The sequence below is a fragment of the Sceloporus occidentalis genome, unplaced genomic scaffold (assembly GCF_023333645.1).
Source record: "Sceloporus occidentalis isolate IW3139 unplaced genomic scaffold, rSceOcc1.0.p SCAF_14, whole genome shotgun sequence".
NCBI classification, from domain to species: domain Eukaryota; kingdom Metazoa; phylum Chordata; class Lepidosauria; order Squamata; family Phrynosomatidae; genus Sceloporus; species Sceloporus occidentalis.
In genome coordinates this window covers 7,015,700-7,042,785 of record NW_028316994.1, presented here as the reverse complement: position 1 = coordinate 7,042,785, position 27,086 = coordinate 7,015,700, and the positions used below count along the sequence as shown (strand labels likewise).

Here is a 27,086-nt window from a genome sequence, read left to right as displayed (position 1 = left end):
CCATGCTCCTTTCCATAAGACAAACACATTTAGTTTTCAATAATTTCCCCTTTGAGTTGCATCTTAAACTCTGACTCCCTTGGGAACGGAAATTTCTGTAGTAATTTAGGTTTCCATAGGAACACAAATTTTAATATTTTCTAATCCTGTTTAGTACAGGAGGTCAAATTTAACATTCAGATACATTCACACCTGAAAGGAGCAGCAGTTTGCTTTGGGCACTAGTGACAGGCTGCAGTCAATGCTTTTCCTATGAATTCTAGATGTTTTTGGAACAGAAAAAAATACACATTTTATCATAAATTCCAAATGTTGTACAAACCAACACTCAGTATTCCCTTAGACTTTCCAGTTGCTACAGAAACCAATCCTTGATTTTGAGTTTTTATGAATTCTGGTTACAGTGAGAACCAAATTCTGCTAATTCCAGCTCCAAATAAAAAGTCTCAGGGTTAGAAAGATATGCATTTCTACTTCCAAGGTCCTAGGCTGCTTGGTGAGACAAGATTTGAAATGGTGCCTTCTCAGTCAGCGGATAGCTTCTTAGCTGCAAGTCCAAGTTTTAATAGCAGCAGTAGTATTGTATGATGGACTGTGCTGCACAGATAGACAGCTGCTCAACAGTCTTACAATTACTAATTAAATGTAGTCCATTAAAAAAGTCTGCAACCTTTGCTTTCATTCCTGTATGCCACTTGCTAGCCTTGGGATCATGAATCTTTGGCCTTCTAGATATTTCTAGAGTCCATCTCTTATCATCTGTGACTATTGGCTAAGCTATTTGCAGCTGGTAGGAGTTTCAGTCCAACAATATCTAGGAGGTCACTAGCTGCCCATTCCTGTACTGGGCTCAACTTCTTTGCCATATAAGCTGCTATCTGTTTGTCTCTGCTGGTCACAGTCTCTGTTGGTCAGAGAAGGTGGGATGCATGCAACTGCCTCAAAGGGCAGTTTTTGATGCCATTAACAGTAGGAGGAACTGGCCAAATGGAGAGAGGCCAATTCCCTGAGAATTTCTCCTACATTTAGCAATAGCAATAGCAAGTACATTTCTATACCACTTACAGTATCAGTGAACTAGCACTCAAAGCAGTTTACAATGTGTAAGCCAATTGTCCCCAACAAGCTGGGTACTCATTTTACCGACCTATGAAAGGATAGAAAGCTGAGTCAACCTTGGAGCCTTCCAGGACTGAATTTAAAACATTGTGGCTGTAGGACCAGCATTTAACCACTGCACCACCAGGGCTCCTACCTTTTCATTAAAATACATGGGACCATGGTTGATTATGCTTGATAAGCAGTAGAGGGAGGGAGGGAATGGGGCATCATGAATTTTTTGCCTTGGGTACCAAAGTGTGTTGGCCAGGCCCTGTTGATGGTATGCCTGTGTTATCACAGGGTGACTGGTAGCAATGGGATAGAGGAGAGGCAACAAGTCCAAGAATGGTCACAGAAGTGTTAGGTCTGCCTCATCAAGAACCCTGGAGTTTTCTGACAAACAGAGACGTTGGGGAGGTTTCCTTTCTTGGTTTCCCACCTTGGGCCAACAACAATAGACATCACCCTTGGTCAATATTGATAAAGGCAACACCCCTGCTAGGCAGGAATTGTGGAGTGACGAGCCTTAGACTAGGACTATCCTTTATGCTTATCAGACAGAGCTGCCACCTGTGTGGTAGGCAGCCATCTGATAGGTGTTGCCCTTCCTGTCCCTCAGTGCCAGGATCACAACTGTTAAGGCATGCAAAGGAAAAGAGCTAGCTAGAGTCAATCCTACTTAGAAGCAGCTTCTCCAGCTGAATTTCACACTCTTTAGCTTCTCTTCCTTACTTTTCTTTCGCAATACCAATTTGTTCCAGGTCCTAAAGTAAACTTTTAATATGCTTGGAGTGGGAGTGGGGAATCCAAAGAAACATGTGGAACTTCAAAGATTAACAAACGTATTATAGCTTCAGGATGTATAGACTATAGGTCCTATTTATTTCATAGATACTTGAAATGTAATCCAGAATTATAGGGTGTATGTGTCTTCACACACACACACACACACACACACACACACACACAGCATGCAGGACTGTAGACAGGAGTGAAATCAATGAAGAAAGTACTGACAGTAATAATTACACTATTAGTAAATAACTGTTCATTGAATGACTGGTTTTATCATTGTCACTTACTTGCTGTATTTAATTCCCCTTTGATCTCATTATATACGGTCCCACCCATAAATATGTTTATGTACAATTGTAATCCAGGAAATTAGCCATTTTTTAGGCCTCACTCCTCTTGACCAATGGGGCGGGGTGGAGATTACTTTGTGAGGCAACCTAGTTCTTTACTGAGATGGTGCTGTGTTTTTAACCCTTCCACAGAAGTGGGGCTACCAGGACACACCAGCAAAGGAGCTGATGAAACAACGAGGGGCTGGCCATACCCCAGATGACTCAAGGATGCCCATCTATCTATCACATGGACGCATGACCCCTTCCCCTGGCTACTCAGCTTTAGGAAGACTACAAGGACAGCTATATCATCACCCACCTGGTGCAGGCTTACCCCGGGCTTGGGTGCATCCAGCAAAAGGCCAATATGGGCATCAGCTCCGGTTCTGAAATTGAAGCTGTGAAGTGGGGGGGATACCAAGAATATAACCTTAAACAAACTTGAAACTATACACAACAGGCAGAACTGTCATTCTTGTTTGAGCTGCAAGTGTATATAGGGAATGATTACAAGGTTTTAACATATTATGCTATAAATTGGGAGATGCTACTGCCTAATGACTCCCCCCCCCCCGTGAACTGCAAAATGCAATTCTGAATTGATACCAATATATATTGTGACAAACCTGGTTTTGTAACATTAAGTTGTATTAGCAAACAAGAGAAGCCACACAAATTTCCCCTAATGAAGACATTAGGCCAGTCTTGGTTTGCATAGACTGAACTGGAAACAAGCAGCAAGCTAGAAAACTTATATTCATGAGTTGGCTCAAGGGAACTGGGATACAGCTGCTGAGGCACTGAGAAGCAATATAAAGTATTACACAGAAAGAAAATTGGGATGCTAGTTAAATTCCATCCCAACACCATTAGTACTAGTAAAACAGATGTCATTAATACAGAATCTCTGACGCGAATGGGATGGAAGATGTGACATATACCATCTTTTCTAGGTCATAGCTGATCATTACATCCATTATCAAAATTTAGTATTTAAGAGACACTGGACCAAGGCAGGCCTGCAGAAAATGCTTTGACATTTAAGAGGTCACAATAATTATACTGAGCCCTGTTGGTTTCTAAGGCACAGAATTTAGAAAGGAAGACTGTTTAAAGGGAATTGGAGATGTGTAGATGGGAGTACACATCTGATCCAGAAAACTAATAAAGAACATGAACACAATGTTTCTCTCATAAAGGGGGAGGGGGGGATTTATTAGCCCCTTGTAGAATCAGCTCTGAAATACAGAGGACCCAGACATTCCAAAACAGTTCTCTGGAACACTTCAGCCATTGCTTCTTTGCACAGATTCATGCTCCATAACTGATCATCCAATTATTCTGCAGTCTCCATCTTGAAACTGAGAGTTGGCATGCAAATTGTACTGCTGCAGCATCCTTCCACCCTATTTTTTCTTATACTGTCTTCCCCTGACATATAGCCTAGTGACATGCTCCAGAGAACTCCAGGGAAGTGTGTTTACTGTTTGGGTTTGTCCTAGTAAAATGTTATTGTCCATTCCTGAATTTTGGAAGAGTTTTGTTTTCCCCCATATGAATCACCACCTCTTTCTTTCCTCTCTAAGCTCACTGAATCAAGAACGAGGAAGCGGTTGTAACTGGCACAAGTTATCAGGTTTATAATGAACACAGAATAGTAATGATGATGCTGGGAAGGAATGCTATTTTAATCATTAAAGGACATGCATCATGTTAATTCTACATAACAAAGCAAGAACAATATGTAACAAGGCCTTGAAACTATATTGTTATCGTTGCCTCATTTCAGAGATTCGTACATTTGAATCTACAATCCTAAAATAAGAAAACATGAGAAGAACCAGATAATTAAACAAGAAGAAATGTCCTACAAAAGACCATAAGAATCAGTGGGAAGATGTCTGACCAAGACACCTTAAAAAAGAAAATACAAAACACCTATGCATCACAGAGCAATTTTTCAGCATGGATAAGAGGTGGTGAATTATGGTTGCTAAGAGCTAGATTCAAGAGGTCGCCTCCTGCCTTGACTTCTGTAGAGAAAAGAAAATTCAAGCAAGATGGAGCTTTTCCTATCATTTATTCACTGGAGTGGGCTGATTTCAGGCTACATGCTCTCTCTCTCTCTCTCACACACACACACACTTTTTTTTTACTAGAACCCTGAGGCCCATCAAGGGAAAAACTGGCTCAAGGTAGGGGTCAACATATATTTAGAATTAGTTCAGGAACTGGATGCTGCTGAGCACACAATTAGCTGAGGGATTTCTTTTAGTACCAGAAATGAGCTTGTAGTCCTTTTAGAAACTCCCTCCTGGTTTCCTCCTTAGTGAATGGCTGGGAAATCTGTGGCTCTCCAGATGTGGCTGGACTACAATTCTGTGAGACTGGAAACATCTTGAATGGATGGATAGATAGAAATACCTTTGAAGTGAATGAAATGCTTCTGATACATTTTACATACTCAAAATATGACTGGAGTGCTTTATGCAAGGAATCAGTGGGAATCCTATGGCCCTCTAAAGGTTGTTGGACTACAACTTCTGTCATCCATGGCCACTGGTCATACTGGTTCAGGCTGATGGGAGCTGGAATAGACAGCAACATTTGTAGTGCCAGAGGATCCTCAACTATGCCCTAAGCTTCTTCCCTTTCAGAAGCCTAACAGGGTGTGTGTGGGAGTGTGGGGTGTGTGTGGTCTTTTTCTTGTAAATAAACAATAGGGAATTAGAACCCTCTTGACAAACAACTGCAAAAGTCATAAAGGTCCTGATATAGTGCCTGCTCCCCTTTGCCAGCTCTTAAAGCCACTGCAATCCTTTCAGAACCAGGTTTTTGCATCCTGCTGGTCTCCATAGCACATCCATCAAGATTGCAAGATGCTGATCAGAATCTACTCCTATAACTATTTTTTGCTTTCTTTATCTTTTGTTAACTAACGGCAAACTCCTATTATTTCTTCAAGGGAAAAAAGGCAACTGAGCAATTAATAGATGACCAGGATTTCTGGTGTTTTGTTTCAAATAAATGCTTTCTTTACAAGAACAACATTTCCTCAACACTCAGAACAGAATACCTGTAACTGAGGGAAATGAGACATCTCCACCTCCGGTAGATATACCTATTGAAAGAGTTCATACTGGAATTGTACAACTCCCATACAGGTGTTTGTATATGGGCAATGCCAGTGACTATCACTGATGAGATGCCATGGTCCTTCTTGTAATGGTCCAGTAGCCCTGAAGAAAATCCACAGGTCAGGCCCCAAGGGACACTTGCAATAAATAATTTGAAAGGAAATGCTAGAATTATGCCGGCTTCTACAATTCAAAGACGCCTTCCTTCACTCTAATCAAGTAAATGGTTAGCATACTCCAGTGCTGAGAATCTGTATGCAAAGCTCTTTTTAAATACTCTCCTGCATTAGCTATTAACACCAGGCGTAAGTGTTGGGTTATTAACATGCCAAATAAATCCTTTGTGAGTTTGAAGGGAGGGGGTTAGAAACACAAAAATATGGATGTTCCGCCCTCTAGAGGCTGAACTCCTAAAGGTACCCATTTCCTGCAGCACCATCATTTTACAAGTTTGAATGAATCAGAAGAGCCTAAGATAGCGCAAAGCAATCCCAGTTTTGGACAGGTTTGCTTTGATTAAGCTAGCCAAGTGCAAAGACTACTGACCCCTGGGAACTGACTTCTTCAACCATCAAGATCCTTACAATAGCAAAGCAAAACTCAATTGCAGTTCTGCAGTGCCACTGTTCCTTCCTTCCCATGTGTGTCAAAGTCAGCAGAAAGTTTTACCACCAGCTGTAAAAAAGGAAGAAAGAAGGTAAGAGAGATGTTTAGATTTTACACCTTGTTTTACACCTTGCCAGATTAACAGTTATTTAGCAACATCGGAATTGGCCATACAGTGCGCCCTTCCCTTACACGTTCCGGACACCACCCCCCCCCCCCCCCGTGTAAGGGAAATACCGCATATGGTGGAGCCCCATTAAAAACAATGGGGCTTGTGCCTATGGCAGGCATGCTATTGCTATTGCTTTTTCTGGCATGCGGCTTTCAGCGTATGCTGAAAGCTGCGTATAGCACCACTGTATAACCGATTAAGCCACTCATCTATCTACATTGTCTGGAGTTGTTTACTCTGCTTACCAGTAGTTCTTCTATCAATATATTTATTATTTTAAAAGAAATGGAGGTGTCTGAGATTTTATTTACTTATTTAAAGTATATCTGTATCACCTCCTTATCCACAAGGGCTCTTGAGGCAATGAACAAATAAAAACCAATTAAAACAAAGGTAAAAACATTTTAAAACACATTAAAATACTCTAAAAATTTTAAAAAGTCATCTAGAATCCAGTTTTGAAACAGAACAGCAATTTCAAACAATGAATGCCATGAGGAACAGCACTATTTTGGCTACCCACTGGAAGCTTAAAAGAGGTGGGTCCAGCATAACTCCCTTAGGTCAGGAGTTCTAGGGTCGAGGAGGTATTACAGAGAAAGTCCTGTTATGTGATTCACCTAAGACTTTCTGCATTCAAGTATCTGCTCTACCCACTTAGCTATGGTCCCTCATAGTGTTACATTCTCAAAGGATTTGAACACAAGTCTTTCCAGCCTGTTACCTGCCTGCCATCTTTTTTAACTGGGGTCTCCAGAGACTGAACCTGGGACCTCTTCCAAAGCCTATGATCCACCACTGACTTATGATCCTTCTTTTAAAATCACTTCACAATATATTTTGAATTTGAATGTCTGTTCTTTCATGCAATACAGGTGAAGCACAGTTTGGGGGGGGGACTTTTTGTGGACTTCACAGCCATGCTAGCTGGGAGAGTTTGGAACTGAAATCCAAAAATGGCATTTCCAAGCTTTGGGTTGAACTTCACAACTTGTGGTGGTTCTTAGATCTTAGAATTTGAGCCAGATCCAATAGGAAGATAAAGTCTTTTAGCTAGTCTGGAACCAAGCTATGTAGGGATTTAAAGGCCATAACCAGCACTTTGAACTCTGCCCAGAAATGGACCGGTAGCCTGTGAAGCAGTTTCAACAGGGGAGCTACATGATCCCTGTAACCACCCTGAGCAAGCAGCCTGGCCACAGCTTTTTGGACCTGCTAGAGTTTCTGAACAGTTTCCAAAGGCAGTCCCACATAGAGTGTGTTACAGTAATCCTAAACAGGATGTACTCTATATCCTTGTGTACAAGTCAAGCAACTATATAAGTTGAGGGCAAGTTTTGGGGCCAAGATTATGGATTTTGATATGACCTGTGGATAAGTCAAGGGTAAAACTTAGAGGCATGTAACAAAGGATATAAAGGGCAAAGGAAAGGAAAGTGATGCCAAAGAACTTACAAAATTCCAACAGACCTAACTGTTTGTGCTCCCACTAAAGGCTGGATGGATGACGACAGAACTATGGTAAATGGTGGATGTGCAATATCTGGTGGGGGAGAGACCAGAAGCCAGCAGGGCTAAGAAAATATGCACATGTCAAAAGAGATGTAAAGGCAAATCAAAGAAAATGGTGACTATGGGCCTGAACAGACAGGCCAAAATAAAGCTGCTTCGGGTCACTTTGGAGGTATGCTGTTTAAATGATGCATGCGTCCTAAGAGGCTAGAAGCCGCGCCAAAGCCACGCTCCAGTCCAGTTTTAGGATTGGAGCGTGGCTTTGGTATGGCTTCTGGCCTCATAGGATGCATGCATCATTTAAACAGCATACCTCCAAGGTGAACCAGAGCAGCTTTATTTTGGCCTGTCTGTTCAGGCTCTATGGCGAGTTACAGACTGCCCGTTTGGGGCGGCCTGTAACTGGCCCTTTCCCCACTGTATCGGGCCTCAGCTGCCACAACGGCAGCCTCTGAGGCCCCGATCCGCTGCTTTCCAGGCTGCGGGGAAACGGCAAAAGGCCGCTTCCCCGGGGCCTGGAAAGGTGTGTCCTTGGGGCTTCATACCCCAAGGACACCCAACGGTGGTGGGGAAGTGAAGAAAGGGGTCGCTCGGCCCCTTTCTCATTTGTGTCGCTGGTGCAGCCATGTAGAGGCTGCGCCAGCAACACAAATCATGGAGCTCCTTCCGGGGCCGCAGAAAGGACGCCTCAGGCGCCCTCGCGCGGCCCCACTACGTCACTTCCACGCCACCCCGTTTGGAGGCGGCGTGGTCGTGACGTAGTCATGGCGGCGCCCATGTGTATAGGGCGCCGCCATTTTCTACATGCTCTGCGCATATTAGGGTTCGGGGTGTCCAGAAGTGGCGCCCCTTCCTAACCCTAATACGCGCTCCACATGTACTTTGTGCACATCTGTAATGCGCCCTAGTTAGCAATGATTACAGCCTTTAACTTTAATGTGATAACTTTGCCTGATTTTAACCCAGAAAACTGACAAACACACACGTGAATGTCGTATTCAAATCCTTCAAAGCCCAAATCCTCATTGCTGGGATCCCCTTCTCTGAGTATCGTGGCAAAAAACAAGAGCTTAATCCATCCCAAGAGAAGCTAAAAGAAGCACCAACCTTATTTATTTTCTCAGCACTCCTTTGAGGGGAAGCACCAAAGAGCCACCACCACTGCCACCATTTTTCCACCCACACATTCAAAAAGGCCAGAACCATTGTCATGGTAAAGAAAGGAGAATGGGTCAATGTTTCTTTTAGCTTCTCTTGGACTGGATGGAGTAAACTCTCACCTTTTACCACTCTACTCAGAGATGGGAATTGTTCCTTTTTTTTATAAGAGTTGACCAGCGGATATGTCAACTCAGTTTTTTGGGTGGATTTTCTGACTAAAATTTCTCAACTTATACAAAAGTATATACAGTAATCATGTCACCATAGCCAGTTCTGACTTTTCAAGGAATGGGCATAGCTGGCCCACTAGTTTTAACTGTGCAAATGCACTGCTGGCCACTGCCAGAACCTAAGATAACACTATCAGATACCCAGCTAGATGGGATCATGACTCCAGCTAGAGAGAATACAAGGACAACATAGGAAAATTATACTCACCTGGGTCCCATTGCACAAGGTACTGGGATGTCCCTTTACTTGAGAGCTTGATCCTGATGCCCGGCACTGCCTTTAAAAACCTGATGCTGTCTCTGTAGCCATATTCCAAGCTCATCCTGCACAGCCTGACCTTGTGTTCCTTCCACACCATCATCTCCAGCTTGTCCAGCCGCAAACCCAAAGGAAACGGATGCAGAGTGCGTCTTAGGAGAGGAATAATATCCACACCACCTGGAAGGCAATCAAGTGTCATCAACAACAAATAGGGTTGCTCTTCTTTGAAACTGACCTTGGAATGGCTAGTCCTTTCTCTGTGTTCATGCCACAGTTTCTTCTCACAGCATCTTCTCTGAAGATGCCAGCAAGAGAACATTGGCACATAGCCTGAAAAACCCACAAAACACTACCATAGTTTATATTTTAGTTGCTTAGTTACACTTGTATCCCCCCTTTTCTTCAATGAGCTCAAGGTGCCATAAGTGGCTTTTCTTCTCCTGCCCACTTTATCTTCAGAACTATCTTGTAAGGTAGGAGAGGGTGAAAGAGAGACTGGTCAAAGGTCAACCAGTGAGATTTCATAGCTCAGCAGGCATCCCTCAAGCTGAAGTCTGGCACTCCAGCCATTACACCACATTGGTTCTTGTTGGAAGATTTTTTTGCATTCTGTCTTCCCCTCCTTAGATAAGAGATTTTCCTGCATGCAAATCTGGCTGCCTCTCCCTTCTTTCAAACATCTCAGTTGCTCCTACTGAATCACAGGACAATAACTTTACAAACTGGTAAACAAAGCATGTGATTCAGATCACTCCCTCTTTTGGGAAGTTCTCTCTCACACACATTTTTTTCTCCTGTCCTGTTGGGTTCCCCATCTTCCTCCTCTCTCAAGTTTCTTTTAAAAAACAGTGAGATAAAGATTTCTTCTTTAGCTGAACTATTCATTAGCTAGGTTAGGATATAGCCTCTATGCATATGTAGATTCAAGCCATTAGTAATCTTGTGTTTAAGCTACTTGTGTTGTTTTTGAGTCATTCTCAGTTCTTAGAAAAGCACAGTTAGACAAAGACACGTTTCTGCGCTGATTTAAAACTAGACCCTAACAGGCTTGGCTTTGATATTTTTTAATATTTAAATATTTTTGTTTCCTTACCGAAGACTGATGCCTTAGGAACTTGAATTGCCCTACAGTTCTCTCAGTAACAATTAGTGATCTTGTTAAATACTAGATCATGTACAGTAACCTTCTTATAGAAATCACAAGGCTAAACAATGGTAGTCCTGTATATGTGGTTGGATCACAATTTCTATCATTTCACACCAGCATAGCCGATAGTAAGCTATGATGGGAGTTGCAGTTCTACAGCATCTGAAAGGGTGGATGAGTCTCATCCCTGTCAGCTACAGCCACACACAGAGAGACCTTTCACATACTTGTGAAAGAGCATACATTTTCCTGCAAAGAACACTGCAGGTTCAATCCCTGTTTTTTCCAATTCAAAAGGGTCAGGGAGCAGGAACAACCTCCCTCAGAATCCCAGAAATAGAAACATTTCTATTTGAACTACAACTCCCAAAAAGGAAAATGTATTTAAGGGTGGAGAAGGAGTGGAGCAGAGAGGGGAGATGGATGGCCTGATTACTTTAGGCTCTGGTCCCTCTCATACTGGCATGTACCACTAGAATAAAACATAAGGTGCGGAATCTGCAGCTTTCCAGATGTTGCCAGATCACATCTCCCAGCATCCCTGGCCAGCCACCATGCCAACAGGTGCTGATGGGTATAGTTCTTCAACATCTGGAAGCCCACAGGTCCTCTAATCCTACAGTAAAGGTTCCCCAACCTTTTCTGGTACACTAAGATCCCCCAGCAAGATAGCAGGCAAAGGACTGAGGCAGCATCACAAGAAGAAGAGTTGAAACCATGAGTGGGCAAAGTGTGGCCTGCGTGTTGCATGTGAGCCCTCAAACACTCTGATAGATGGGATTGTTGTCATCCAAAAATGGCAAAATGCATTCCTGAAGCCTTGGGGGCTTGTGATCTGCTATGTAAAAGATATTTTGCCTCCCATACTGATTTCAGAAGTCACAACAAGTGTTTTTTTCCACAAAAGAAGTGACCATCTAGTTGCTTCTTAAAGTAGTCTTATAGCTTTACTCTCATTGGATCAAGCCTCAGGACATCTATTTCCTCTTTTATTTTGATCTATAACTTCTCTGCCTGCATTGCAAAAACAGACATCCCATCTTGGTTTTGAGCCAAAACCAAGATCTCATGATTTCAAGAACCAGATCTAAACTACTTCCCAAAGAGCATATAAAGAGTGAAGCTTAGCTCCTATAGGTCCATTTGGGTCTTATAATGAGGGGAAAGTGGGATATAAATCAAATAAATAGGTATTCCTTACACTTCTTGACTGAAGAAGGTTCCCTTGACCACTCGTAGGCTGGATCCAGCTCATCTGATGTAAAGTCATAGGGATTATAAGAAGCCTTCCGTTGACTCCGTTGAGCTTTCTTCTTGCATTGGCGTGTGGACTGGGCCTGGGCTGTGGGTTCAAAAGTGATGGAAATGAACGACAAGGCCTGTGTGTATTATAAATTCTTGAGCAAACGCAAAAGCTTTCCTTCACCCCTGCTATCTGCTAAAGTACCCAGAAATTCCTATTCTCATTCACATCTCCCACAAATGCTCTAAACTACTGGGACTCCCTTTGAGATGGATGGATTTTTAATATTAATATCCCCACTATAGATTTATAGAAACGGTTGCACTATGGATATATAAAAATAAGCTTTCTGGAGTCAAGGTTGTGTGTGCGCGAGAGACAAAATGCTGAACAGGATTTGCAGTAAAATGTTTAGAGAACAAGTTGACCTTTGCAAGCATCAAGGCATCTAGCTTGCTTTGAAAGCCAAAACAATTAAGAGCAGCATCCTTGGATGAGGGAAATAACACAAAAGCGATAAGAGTGATGGAATATTCCAAATGAGTCAAAAATGTATTTTAATATATTCAAAATTCTGTGTCCTGATTGTATGAAAGTTTTGTACATTTGCACTTTGAACCAGCCAATAGAATACATTGTTAGGGACCTCATTGTTGGAATTACCTATATGAACAGCCATTTTCTTTGCTTCGGGGCCTCAGTTTTTTTTGGAACTTGATTTCCACTGGGGACTTTTGCCGGCAATAAACATTTTGGATTCTCAGCCTTCTGAGTCCTTGTTTTCTCTGCTCTGTCAAGCCAGTGGATTTATTATTATTATTATTATTATTATTATTATTATTATTAACCTTTATTTATAAAGCGCTGTAAATTTACACAGTGAGAGAAATTTACTTAGTGAGAGAAAGTCCAGGCTTTAAGAATCCCACTACACCTCCACTCCTCAAAAATGCAGAAGTCATTCATTTGCTCTACATTACAGCTTGAAAAGTTATTTTTTGATTAGAACCTGCAGAATCCCACAGTCAGCTTAGTCGATGGCTATGTCAGCTGATACGTTCTAGAAGCAATAGTCCAGAACTTATTTTTCCAAATTCTTTCCTATGTACAAAGTCAGTAATGGAATAGAAGTGAGATTGAGAGCCTATTGACGAGTTTATGAAATCAATTAAAAGCGGCACTACAGTCAAGAATGAAATGCAAGACAGCAGCAGGATGGGCATGACCCCATGTGATAGGTACCAGCCAAAGACACCTTTATCCGGCTAAAATTCTGCTTTTTTAAGAAATATATTTTAATTGATTTCAAAAAATATTTTAAAAACGCCAATGACAAATTAAACAAATGAATTAAACAAATCCTTCCTACCTTCAGAGATTTGGTTCTTAATAACTCTCACTGGCTTTCATTTTCTTCATTTCTATTTATTCCTTTTTGCCCTCTACCCGTAATTCAAAATTTTCTTTCTATCATCCTATGCCTCTATGAAAATATATCATACTATGAATAACATTAAATAACTCGATTTTCATAAACATCTCATGAACAGTCTAAGTAATTTTTATCTTATTATCTTCCTGTATTGTTGGCTTGACATCAGTTTTACATGTAATGTTCCAATATGTCTCTAAGGTGTTTATCACACTATACTCTTATAGTGCTACTATTCCACTTTAACTGCTCTAGCTGCCTCCTGTTGCATTCTGGGATTTGCAGTTTTAAGGAGGGGTATTTAGAATTCTCAGGCAGAGAAGTTCTCTGCCTGAGAATTCTAAATACCCCTCCTTAACCTGCAAATCCCAGAATGCAACAGGAGGCAGCTAGAGCAGTTAAAGTGGAATAGTAGCACTATAAGAGTATAGTGTGATAAACACCTAAAACATCTAATTGATGTTATATTATTCTCCATTACCTTTACAACCAGAACAGTCCAACTTCATCAAACTAATCTATCTGATCTTCTTAATCTACCACCAGGTAAATGGTTAAAAATCAATGAATTCACAGGTGAATATGTTTTCCCTTTTCAAGTTTAGGAACCTTGATAATGGTTCTAAAATTCTGCTTTTTATCCTCATCTGGTAAAGTCCAAACAGAAGCAACCGCAATGGGAAAACATGGGAGGGTTACAAATGGAAAACGCCATTGTTTAGAACCCATATTAACATACCATCAAACCCAAGCAGTTTTGCTGCCTGAGGTGTAACGTGATAGACACAAACACTTGGATAAACTACAGCCACTTTAATGAGAATAATGTGATGTACAGTACTTTCATGGCTGTGCAGGAAACTAATTCTAAAGATTCTTCACGCAGCTAATCTGTATAATTCAGGTGCAACCTACACCTATTGTAGGAAGAGGCAGGAATAAACCCTACTACATTCCTCAAGCTACATCCAAGTAGTTTTTGGTGGGTCTGAGGGCCAAACGTTTTGGCCCAGGAAGACTTTGGGGGCTTCACATGAACCAAAAATGAGGTGGCAACATTGGTTAGAAATCCATTTCTTGTTTGAGAAAAATTATAGGAACACATCACCCTATTAACTCTGTAAAGTAGGGATGGACATATTATGGTTCATGGGGACCTTCAGGGCTCCTAGGGATTAAAAAATTATCCCAAATGCCCTGTAGAGTGGCATGGGGGCATTTTGACCACATTTTGTGCTCCTTCTGGGTCAATTTAGGCCCAGAAAAAGCCTTTTTGGAAAGAAAGAAAAAAATAAGGAAGTGATGTCCACTCGCTTCCTGTTGTTAAAAAACCCTGGACTTAAAATGGCCTTGGGGTGAAAAGCATGCCAAAAATCCCCCCTTGCCCTAGAAGCCATTCAGGGGGAAATGTTATTTTTTTTCTGGAGGCTTCAGTGGAAGATACAATCCGCCATGGCCCCATGGTTGTTTTTTTTTAATGTGGCCCACTAGCCTTCCACAGTTGCCCACCTTTGGTGTCAAGCCAAACAAATGTCACCACTGACCTTTTTCCATGCCCCATTTAGCCCCTTGGGATAATACACTTTCCACCCAATGCACACTAGAAACATCTTGGATTGCAAGATGCATGCTAACTGCCTGTGACACCTCCGAATGGTTGAAATCCTTTAAGGCTTGCCAGATCAGTGCCTTGCCCTTTAAACAATTTAAATAACCACCACCAAAATCAAGCAGCAAAACACCTAGAGGGAACCTCACTAAATGAATGAAGTGGGAAGTCAATGCTGCCACTGTGTCCCATGCTTGACCAGCCTTGAGTGAAACCCAGCCAATTGACTCAGCTCCCACTGGGTACTGCAACCTGCTCCTGGTGCTCTGTGGCTGGCCTAAATCATAAAACTGTGTCCACAGATTAGCACTGTCACATGCTCAGATCCCCTCCATTAACCTGGCAAAGAAAAAGTCTAACAGTAAGAAAACTTAACCATCACAGCTGCCTCGCTTGAAGCTTAATATAACTCCCCAAAGCCATTGCCTGAGAGTCTAAGTAATGATCCTCTTAAGATACATGCATGCTGCAATAGAAGCTTCCCAATTCAAAATTAGGGATGCTGATATTAAAAGCACCAGGGTCTCTCTCTCTCTCTCTCTCAGCAATTGTGCAATCCATCTAGATAACAATTTAAAAAAAATCACTGCCCATGACTTGTAAAAGGACTAAACGGTGAGCCTCAGGCAACTTCCCTCTCTTAAGAAAAAAACAAAGACATGAAACATTCCTTCTGGTCCATCCTGGACCACAGTAAGCATAGTGTCAAGATCCAGTGTGGTGTAATGGTTTGAGACTGCAGACCAGGGTTCAGCCATGGAAATCCAGTCGGTGACCTTGAGCAAGTCATATTCTCTCAACCTCAGAGGAAACCAAAGGCAAACCCCCTCTGAACAAATCTTGCCAAGAAAACACCATGATGAGTTTGCCCATAAGTCAGAAACTATTTGAAGGCACAGAACAACAATAACAACGTAACTTAGTTACAGCTTAGACACTGCAGAAAGCAATTAACTGAAAGTGATATGCTATTTCCAACTAGTTACATCCAGTCTTTGTGTTCTAAAAAAACCAAACAGTACTCACTGATAGTAAGAAGTAAGACAAGGGGGGGGGGATAACAGGCATGCTTTGAAGATATGGCACACAGCAAGAACAAAGCATATTGTCAAAGTGCTTTCCCTTATTAGCAAGAGACAAAATTCAAAGACCTGACAGGAAACATTTTTCCTGGAAAATAATAATTCCCTCTGAAACACTGTCAGTGCTACAGTACAGAATAACCCTGCCTCACAATCAGACAAACACAAAAGAAACACACTGATCTGAAATACTGATCAGAATGTTAGACTATGGTCCTACAGGAATACTTTGCTGAAGAGAGGCAGCAGGTCCAATCCTTGAAGATCTTACAAATGCTAAAATCAGAAGTGTTGTCAAATCAGAAAATGTAATCTTGCAGTATTCCACTTGGTTACACAGATATCTAAGGTATGCAGATAACACCACACTACTAGCAGAAAACATCACAACTTGGAAACATTACTAAGGAAAGTCAAATATGAAAGTGCAAAGGCAGGCCTAATACTGAACATAAAGAAAACAAAAATAATGACCACGGAAGACATACCTGGAAATCAAAACAGTTAAAAGAGTTCCTGTACCTAGGATCAAACATTGATCAGAATGGAGACTGCAGTCAAGAAATCAGAAGACTATGAATGGGAAGAGAAGCCATCAAAGAACTAGATAAGATCCTAAAGAGTAAAATATACAACTGAAAACTAAAGTTAGAATCATCCAGGCCATTGTATTTCTCATCACCATGCCCAGAAGTGAAAGGTGGACAGTGAAAAAAGCGGGTAAGAAGAAAATCAACACATTTGAAATGTGGTGGTGGAGAAGAGTGCCAAGGATACTGTGGACACCCAAAAAGAGAAACAAATGGGTCATGGAACAGACAAAGCCTGAAATTTCCTTGGAAGCCAAGATGATCAAATTGAGGCAGTCATACTTTAGTCACAAGATAATAATACTAGGAAAGGTAGAGAGGAAGACCACACACCACATAGATAAGACACAATCTGGGAGGTCACTGATCAGAATTTGCAGGACCTGAACAAAGTAGTGGAGGATAGGAAGTCTTGGCAATGTCTCATCCACAGGGTCACCATGAGTCAGGGTTGACTTAAGGGCAGTCAACAACAACAACAACAAATACACAGATGTAAATGGTATTCTGAGAAGTGGGCATGCAATATTGGCTATTATTAAATTATGCTGCTTTCTCTAGCCTGAAAATATAGAACACTCTACCTGCTATCATATAATAATTGTATCCTTTTGTCTCCTGAGTGAAGGCTATGAAAACCTAAGGAAATGGAAAGAAACAGTTCCAAATGGGACAGCTTGGTGATGGGTGATGGTGCCTGCTGCTACTTCCACTAGTTGAAAGGGGATGAGGACACAAAAATGCTTGGAAAGTCCTTTCCATTAAATGCAGAACTCTTCCTATTAAACATCACAACTTCCTTAGGCAAAGACTTTGGAAAAAATGGAGAATAATATTATATAAGGTGACAGCAGCAAGGATTCAATATGCTCAAAAGTGAAAAGTTAAAGATTTACCTACTGCAGAAAAGTGGCTATTAAAGTTAGCAGACATGATGGAAATGGACAAAATTACTTATTGGTTGAAAAATAATTCATAAAAAAAGTTGAAGAGGAATGGTTAAGAGTCAAGAATTTATTGGAAAATTATATAGTCAAATCTGCAAAATATCAGCTGAACGATTTAATTTATATAGAATTCAAAGATACAGCCATGTTAGTCTGTGGAATCAATCTGTAGAGAGATCTTTTAGCACCTTTGAGACCAACTGAAAGAAAGAAGTTGGCAGCATGAGCTATCATAAACTTCTAAAGAAGTAGACTGAAATCTAGGAAAGCTCATGCTGCCAACTTCTTTCTTTCAGTTAGTCTCAAAGGTGCTACAAGAACTCTTTACAGACTTATTTTATATAGTTAGAAAGAACACAGTAGGGGGATAATACCATTAATGAGGGCAAATGAATAACAGAAAATTACAATGAAAAATATAAAATAAAACATGGGAATTTATTAAGTCACAGAAAAAAAAATTAGTCAGACTAAAAAAGAAGTCAACATTTAAGATACAGGCTCTTGAAAGAGGTGGATATTACAAAGAAAGATTTGTTAACTTGGAAGCAGACGAAACGTTCTGTTTGGTTCATCTAATCATTTGCAAAGTAGTAGTATTAAATATAGGTTTATGTATAATGATTGTTTTTAAATTACACCAATGTGTTGTTTAATAAAGATTTAATTTTTTTTAAAAAGGAAACGAGAACATTGGGCAAGGGCACTTGGCACATCCATATTGGTAGCCTAGTTATGAATCAGAAAAGGCCACTGAACATCCCCTTTCCATGGCAGCATAATAAAAGGCCATGCCCCAAGGTGTAGATTGATCCCAACCAGGTGAAACTGAAAGTTGATAATACAAATAAAACTCACTCAAAGATGGTCTCTGCTGTGGAGATGGCGCCTGCTGAGGACTTTGCTTTAAGGTTTTTCTCTCTGGTTGTATCTCTTGAGGTCTTGGCTTTAAGGTTTTTTTCTCCGGTTTTCTCTTTCGAGGTCTTGACATTAAGATTTTTCTCTCCAGTTGTATCTCTTCTGTTTCCAGCGGTTGAGTGGCATCCTTGGCAGAAGTCTCCAGCAAAGCCAAATGAGCTGTAACCAATTAAACCAAGCTCTATTAACAGCCTCTCCTTGACCCCTTAGATTTCTAGAGACCATCTTTCCCTTGAGGGTTGGACACCTTCTCAAGGATAGCTGTAATACACCAAAGTCAGAACATCTGTGTCAAACTTTGTGCCTTCCTGCTCAACTGAAGAGGATGCTGCAGAGAAAGGACACACACCTGAGCACTGTGATGCCCTCTCCCTTGCCCCTTCTTTCTTCCTAAATCTCTTTTTAGAAGGTACTGCCAAGGAACAAGGCAAGATTAGGCACTGAAGATAAAAGAGAGAGCTTCATGAGACAAATGGGACAGGATGAAGTGACGGTTCAAGGAGACAAGTTATGTAAAAAGGGCTGCTAGACTTGCAAAGCCTCCCAAAGCCCCTTTGGTCTCAATGGAGGCTACTATTAAATTTAAATAAAAACTCTGGGGAGCCCAGAGATTCATCTGCAGTCTCCAAATCCAAAGAAGCGCCACCAGAAAATGGGAGACCCAAACTTTAGCATAAGACGCTTAGTTGTTTTTAATCAAATATGACTACATGATCTTGAACACAAATGTTAGCAGACACAAACAGAGCATGAAAATGTTTGTTTTTTGGACTGTTTCTATAATCTTCCAACTAACGTGGTAGGTTCAAAATAATAATAATAATAATAATAATAATAATAATAAAGTGGACCTTTGGGTCCAGGACCCCCCTGTGGATACCAAAATCCATGGATGCTCAAATCCCATTAAATACAGTGGTGTAGTACAATGGTGTCCCTTACTTTTTTGTTTTCTAAAACATTGGGGATTTCAAATTAATGCTTTATATTTTAACTGTAATTGATTATCTATTGTATTCTGCATTTTGCATTTTTGTGTGTTTTATTACTGTTATATTTATATTTATATCCCGCCTTTCTTTCAGGACTGGAACTCAGGGCTGTGTACGATATTAAAAAAACAGTACAATTAAAAGCATACAAAAATGTGTAGCTTTTTGGGTTTTTTTACACTATTCTTTACTACTGCATTTTACTATTGCATTGTTGGTATTGTAGCGGTAATTTTGTCTTTTAAGTTACTGAAGGACAGTAGTTCTAAATGCTTTATTCTGTTGTAAAGCACCATGTACATGGATGACACTATATAAATAATAATAATAATAATAATATAAAATTGAAAAATCAAGGTTTTCTTTTTGAAATGTATATATTTTTAAAAATATTTTCAAGCTGTAGATGGTTGAATCCGTGGCTAACAAAACCGTGGTTACAGAGGGACAACTGTAATTATTATTATTATTATTATTAATAGATGATGATGTTTCCACACTCTGGACATGGGTTATTACCTCCTTAAAGACATCCATCTCTTCGCACGTCTTTTTTTTTTTTCCACTCTGAAATACAGAAAAGATCTCAACAGCAACCATTCCCCCACTGCTAGAAAAAGTGCACCTACTCCAGTCTGGTGGTGGTGGATAATTTTCCCACTCCATGGGGTAAACTGGTGAATCCCTCCGTAGCCTCTTGTAAACATGTAGGCCTTCTTCTGAGATTGGCGCTGGGCGCTTCTGACAAAGCCCTCCTTGGCTGGAAATCACAATAACTTCCAAGGGTTGGTTTTCCATATTGATCTTTAACTTTGTCTTCAAAGTAAGGCACTCCCCACCTTCAGAAAATCCAGGTAACTTTAGGAAACCTGCCTACACAACAGAGAAAATAAGACCACCTATAATATCTCTTTTCAATCTTCTCTGAATTATATAAACTCTACCGTTTGTTCCAAGGAATGAAAACAAATTATTTTCAAGCTAAGAAACCACATCAAAGCAATAAAGCAGGAGTTTGAATTAAACAGTTACTAATTCTCCTTTTGTGTGCCAAAAGGCAGTAAATACAATGAGTGAATCCTGAAAAGGGGCAAGGACCTTCTCCACTGGACTTTCTCTGATGTTTAGATCCAATCCCAAATTCAACAAAGCCATACTAACTCCACCTCCTCTTAATTCAAGGCTATGGAAGGACACCTTATTTCAGGTGTGGAAAACTTGTGGTCCATGATGTTGTTGAGCTTCAATTCCCATCAGCATCATCCATGTTAAGGGATGATGAGAGGTGTAGTGCTACTACTTCCCCGTGACTATTGTACACTAGTTAGCTGTTGTAAACTAGTTAGCACCCAGGTGTGTGGAATCTGAATTTAACAGACAGCAGACCAACATCATTGTAACCTGTAAGATGTTCCTTTTGATCATATAAGAATTCATATTTGTATAACTACTTTTAGTAGTGTGGCATAGTGGTTTGAGCATTGGACTACAACTTTGGAGGCCAGGGTTCGATTCCTGCTCAGCCATGAAACTCACTGTGTGACCTTGGACAAGTCACATGCTCTCAGCCTCAGAGGATGGCAATGGCAAACCTCCTCTGAACAAATCTTGCTAAGAAAACCCCATGATAGATTCACTTTAGGTTTGCCTTAACTTGGAAATGATGTGACAAAACATCAACAACAAAAAACTGAAAGGGCACAAAAATGTGGCCAAGCTTCAAATAGCTCAAATCAAGGTTTAGTTAGCAGATGATCTGATAGTTTTAGGTTTCACCTGGAGTTTCACATCTACTGACCACATATCCTTCAACTGTTCCAATTTGGCAGGAACATTCCCAATTGTTCCTCTATGCTCCCACTCTTTTCAGCTGTGTTTAAAATGCTCCAGTTTCTTTCTCCTCCCACATTCTCCCTATGTCTTTCGGATGCTGCAAACTGAGGTCAAAATGTTGATATAGTTTGTACTCAACTCAGCAGGAAGGAGAGGAGAGGGCAAAATCTCCCCTTTACCTGTAGACTCTGGCAAAAGCAAACTGCTGCAGCCTCTCCTGGCTTGTGTGTTCTTCCTTAAGAATAACTTTTGCCATCTTATTCATACTATGATGTGGCTTGGCCACACATATCCCCGTTTTCATCTGTGACCAGTAACAAATACCAGGTGCTGGAGGCTATGGCGGGTTACAGACCGCCTCTTTGGGGCGGGCTGTACCCGCCCCTTTCCCTGGTGTATCGGGGCCTCAGCATCTAGAGCGGCAGCCGCTGAGGCCCCGATCCGCCGCTTTTCGGCTTGGCCCCTTTCTCCTTTGGTCCGCTGGGCGCAGCCGTCTGAAGGCTGCGCCCAGCGGACCAAACCAGGTAGGAGCTCCAAAACGGAGCTCCTTCCTGCTCCACGGAAAGGGCGCATTATGCGCCCTGGCGCGGAGCGAGGACGTCACGTCCGCCCCGCCCCATATAGCACCGCCCCTTTCTAACCATAGTACGCGCTCCGCACCGCCCCTTTCTAACCCTAGTACGCACTCTGTAACGGGCCCATATTTCAGAGAAAGGAATTGGCAAAACCATTTCTAAGTATCCCTTGCCTAAGAAACCCTTGTGAAATTAATGGGGTTGCCATATGTCAGCAGGCACCTTAAAGGCACATACACTGTGTATGTGTATTAATTATTTCATAATTCTAAAAGGCCAACATTTTCCTCCTCCCCACATACACTGTGTGTGTGTTATTTTATGTATTTGAGATACACACACACACAAAATTAGTCCTTCCACGTTTCAATTAAAGGCTGAGGTAGTGATGCCATTACTTAAATATTCTATATCTACCTTTTGTATCCCCTTGCCTAAGGAAAAGAATATGGAGATCTCAAAACATTTCACACATTTTTGCAGACTTAGCAAAAAGTATTAATCTAAAATTAATTTTGGAAATTAATTTAAAACTGGCAAAAGAACTAAGAAACTGCTGGATATATAGTTGTCAGGTAATACCTAGGACAAAGAGAACATAATAGTCAACCATATATATAAAACTGGAGAAAGAACTAAGAAACTGCTGTGTATACTACACACACACACAGCAGTTTCTTAGTTCTTTCTCCAGTTGTATATATATGATTGATGGTTATGTTCACTCTGTCCTAGATATAACCTGACAGCTATATATACCAAGCCTGTCCCACACTCCATCATAAGACTATGGGTCTAAATTTCATTATACTCAGTAGGGTTTTAAAATGTGATGAATCAAAACGGAACAGGTTTCTACACTCCCTGTTACCATTTTTCTAATGGTAGAAAGCAGTAGGGAGGAGAAAGAGAAAATATGTGTGAAAACTTTGGAACGGAATTAAATACTTTAAAAATATATATTCCAGTAAGTAATGTAGTAGGTGAAAACAAGGTTGAAGTGTGTAGTATGAATAATAGTATATAAGGCAGGAGTAGGAAACCTCAGAACTTCTGAAAGTTGTTAGACTTCAACTCCTATTACTACTGACCACTAAGCATGCTGGTTAGGGCTGATAGGTGTTGAAGATCTTACTATCTGGAGGTCTATAAATTATCCACTTACTACAACAGTACAAGATGCAATTATGCTATATCTTTGCTCTTTTGCTTGTGTAAAACAATGCAAACTATGCATAATTACTTGGAAATCTAAATTAACTCAGTGAGAAATGCTCTTAGGTAAAGGGAAGAGGGAAATTTTACCCTTTCAGAATTATGTTGGACTATAACTCTCATCATCCCTGACCATGCTGGCTGAAGTTGATGGGAGTCCAATATCATTTGGAGAGCCAGATTCCCAACCTACAATTATGCTTTTGAGGACACAATCCCATGCACACTTACCAAGAAGCAACATGCCTTCCAACAGTCCCGATTTGGCAGATATAGTCCCAATTAATCCTCTGCTATCCCATTTTCTTAGGCCCGTTACAAATGGGCAGGAAAGTACATGCTCAGCACGTACTAGGGTTAGAAAGGGGCGTCTCTTCCAGACGCCCCTAACCCTAGTGCGGACTGAGTCCGTACGAAATGGCGGCGGCCGTTCCACACGGCCACCGCCATCTTGACGTAGCGGACTTGCTGCGCCTGCACGTTGCGCCCCGGAAATGACGCCGCGAGTGCGCGCTTTGGCACTTACGGTGTCTCTTCCGAGGTGCAGGACGGAGCGCAACTTTCGCACTCCTTCTTTGCAGCATTCGGGAACCGCGCTGTTTGGCTGCTGCGGTTTCTGGACGCTGCAACCAGCGGCGGCAGCAGACCGCCACTTTTGGGCGGTCTGTAACCCGCCTCAGTTTCTTTTAAAATGTCTTTGTTTCTTTCTCTTCTTCCCACACTCCCCCTTTGTCCCCATTCAGTTGCTGCAAAATGCATTCAAAGTGCAGAAGTAGTTTGCACTCAGTTAACTGAAAGGATTAATTAACTCAAAGGTTAGGTTAAAATATACTGTATATATATTCATGTATAAGTTGAAAACATTATGCCAAAAAATTGACCCCTAAAAACCTGGGTTGACTTATACAGTAATACATAGTGCTAGAAAAAATAGCAGTGGTGACTGTTTGGGGTTTCCAGGCCCAAGGAGAGAGCCAGGCGATGGCAGAGGAGGAAAGTCAAATGCTTACCTCTCAAGGCTCCTCTGCCGTCCGGCTTTCTCTTGAGGAGAAGGCCGGATGGCAGAGGAGGAGGACGAGCAAAACTTTGCCCCTCAAATGCCAAAGTCCCACCGTGGCTAGAAGAAATCTCATGCTGTGCTCCAAAGTTTTACCCTCAGCGTCATGGATCAGCCAAATTCCATAATTTTGGTCCCAATACCTGCCCTCGACTTATACATGAGGTCAATTGATACAGTCGGCCCTTGCTATCCACAGGGATCCATCCCCCCCCCGCCACAGATACCAAAATCCATGGATGTTCAAGTTCTGTTGTGCTTGATGGCGGCACATGCATGTGGCCGCGCTGCCATTAGGGACAATAGGATTTCAGTGGTGGCGCATGCACGTGACCACGCCGCCATTAGAGACAACAGGACTGAAGTCTGTCCCCAGCGGTGGTGCATGCACAGGCCGCCATTGGGGACAATGTGGGTCTGCCATCCAGGGATACTCAAATCTGTGGGTAGCAAGTCCATGGATACCGAGCATATAGTCAGAGTTTGGTATCCACGGAGGATCCATTCCAGACCCCCCTCCCACAGATACAAAAAAGTGGGACCTAAAGTCCCCATTGTTTCTAATGGTAGTGTGACGTACATGCTCTGCCATTCAGGACAACAAGTCTTGCCATCTGCGGATGCTTAAATCTCTGGATGGCAAGCCCGCAGATAATGACACCCTACTGTATACGGTAAATAAAATAATACATATTTTCCCATTGCTTTCCCAAATAAATTTTGGAAGACAGTTTTGTGTGAACTAGTGGGACAGCTTGCATACCTTGAGCTATGTTCAGGTTCGTTGGAGAGAACAGTGGCATCATGGGGAGGGGGGGGGGGTAAAAGCAGTATGGCCCACACAAGGTGACACCTCAGAAGAGGGGTGACACTAGATAACTGCACAACCCTTTTATAGTGCTGCTCTGGCTGCCTCCTGTTGCATTCTTGGATTTGTAGTTTAAGGAGGGGCATTTAGAATTCTCAGCCAGAGAGCTCTTAGGCCTCACTGAACTACAAACTCCAGAAGGCAACATGAGGCAGCCAAAGCAGTCAAAGTGGAATATAAGAATTTTGTGCGGAAAGTGGAATAGCAACAGAATCATAGAGTTGGGAGAGATCCCAAGGGCATCCAGTCCAACCCTCTGCCATGCAGGAATTCACAATCAAAGCATCCTGGACAGTAGGCCATCTAGCCTCTGTTTACAGTTCTCCAAAGAAAGAGACTCTGCTGCACTCTGAGGAAATGTGTTCCACTGTCGAACAGCCCTTACTGTCAGGAAGTTCCTCCTAATGCTGAGGTCGAATCTCTTTTCCTGTAGCTTGCATCCATTGTTCTGTGTTCTAGTCTCTGGAGCAGCAGAAAATAAGCTTGTTCCATTCACAATGTGACACCCCTTCAAATACTTAAAGAGGGCTATCATATCACCTCTAAACCTTCTCTTCTTCAGGCTAAGCCTACCTAGCTCCCTAAGTCTTTCCTCATAAGGCATGGTTTCCAGGCCCTTCACCATTTTGGTCACCCTCCTCTGGACACACTCCAATTTATCCACCTCCTTTTTGAATTGTGGTGCCCAGAACTGGACACAGTATTCCAGGTGGGGCCTGGCCAAAGCAGGATAGAGTGGCACTATTAATTACCTCGATCTAGACACTATATTTCTATTGATGCAACCTAGGATCACATTGGCCTTTTTAGCTTCCGCATCACAATGCTGACTCATGTTCAACTTGTGGTCTACTAGGACTCCTAGATCCCTTTCACATGTAGTCTAATTAAGCCAGATGCCCCCCTCCCCCCTCTATATCTAAGCATTTCATTGTGCTTCCAGGGCAGATTAAATTCTTGCCTATATGATTTAAAGTATAATACTTACATTGACCCGTGGATAAGTCAACTCAGTTTTTTTGGATCAGTTTTTAAACCTAAATTTATAGACTTATACATGAGTATATACAGTAGTAAGGTTTATTTTGCAGACAGAACATCTTGTGCTCTCTTGTGCTTCACCTCAGGCAGCAAAATATCTTGGACCAATCCTGGATAAGCCCTGCATTTGTTCTTCTTCCTCGGGTGGCAAAATTCCTTGGGCCTGGGAAAGAGCATAATTTGCAAAATGCAGCAAAAATGTCTTGATCTGACTCTCAAGAGCAAATCCCCTTTGAAAAGGGACAGGTACATTCTGGGAAACTGGGAGGCAACGAAGGGATCCCCTGGGGTAAAATTTCTTATGAACTGACACTTCACCGCATGTGTGCTTTCTCTCGCCCCCAAGCAGGCTGCTTATTTTTCCTACCCTACAACTCCATCTTTTGTACAGGTGCAGCCAAACACCATTAAGTCATGACTCCCTCCCCGAAAGTCTAGGAGTACACACCATGGCAACCACGGTTTCTGCAGAGATAAATAGAGTATTGGGATAAAGGTTTAAGAGCACAATGAGAGAATAAAAGAAACCATACAGAGGAACTCAAGAACAGAAAGATTTATTTTTAGGGAGACTTGAATTGTATAAAAATATAGATTTGCCATTAGCTTCCAAAGATGACTTTGTGTCATTTCTTTTTAATCCCTATGAGTGCTTAAAGTAGCAGCTAGAAAGGGCTCTGGCTATACGCTTTAATGTCCACATTTCTTAGCAGAGATACAGAAGGCCCATTTAGGCTGCATCCGCACTGCAGAAATAATCTGGTTTGACCCCACTTTAACTGCCATGGCTCAAGGCTATGGAATCCTGCTTTGAACTTATTGCCACCTGTAAGAGTGGTAAATCTTGCTTAGGCCAGTGTGATGTAGTGGTTTGACCATTGGGTTATGACTCTGGAGACCAGAATTCAAATCTTGGTTTGGCCATGGAAACTTACTGGGTGATCTTGGGCAAGTCACACTCTCTCAGCCTTGGAAAAACCCCTCTGAACAAATCTTGCCAAGAAAACCCCATGATAGGGTCTCCTTAGGGTCACCGTAAGTCAAAACAGCCTTGAAGGCACACAGCAACAAGAGTGCTAAAGGGAACATACATTCATAGTGCACAGAAACTGCAATTACAAAATACAACTATTAATGGGGTTTGCAATAAAAACAGTGGAATATTGAACAAGAGCTCATGTCAGGGCAATGGATGGAAGAGTGTGCCATCATTCACCATATCCCTGAAC

General features: G+C 41.7%; 2 protein-coding genes across 5 annotated transcripts in view; one reads left to right on the top strand and one right to left on the bottom strand.

Moving 5' to 3' along the window:
- LOC149303708 (scaffolding CK1 anchoring protein E-like) overlaps positions 1 to 3,740 on the top strand; it is a 31,082-nt gene extending 27,342 nt beyond the window's left edge. Inside the window, exon 6 of the mRNA XM_089480333.1 lies at positions 2,379 to 3,740. Within this exon, the coding sequence (XP_089336459.1) occupies positions 2,379 to 2,618 (240 nt within the window). The 3' untranslated portion in view covers positions 2,619 to 3,740. The remainder of the gene's footprint in view (positions 1 to 2,378) is intronic.
- The window catches only part of LOC149303707 (uncharacterized), a 29,219-nt gene extending 4,452 nt beyond the window's left edge, over positions 1 to 24,767 (bottom strand). The window contains exons 1-7 of one of the 4 annotated variants that reach the window (XR_016271968.1): positions 24,712 to 24,767; positions 19,898 to 20,141; positions 18,217 to 18,435; positions 11,657 to 11,797; positions 9,255 to 9,485; positions 4,507 to 6,040; positions 2,548 to 2,626 (exon numbers count right to left, since the gene is read on the bottom strand). Coding sequence is in view for 1 of the 4 variants with exons in the window: in XM_089480334.1 (XP_089336460.1) it covers positions 6,018 to 6,040; positions 9,255 to 9,485; positions 11,657 to 11,797; positions 18,217 to 18,435; positions 19,898 to 20,066 (783 nt within the window). In the remaining 3 variants the exon portion in view is untranslated. Of the gene's footprint in view, positions 1 to 2,547; positions 2,627 to 3,618; positions 6,041 to 9,254; positions 9,486 to 11,656; positions 11,798 to 18,216; positions 18,436 to 19,897; positions 20,142 to 24,711 lie in introns of those variants that run through there. The other 3 variants (XR_016271970.1, XR_016271969.1, XM_089480334.1) reach the window with 3 other exon arrangements.
- Between the last annotated feature and the right edge of the window lie 2,319 nt (positions 24,768 to 27,086).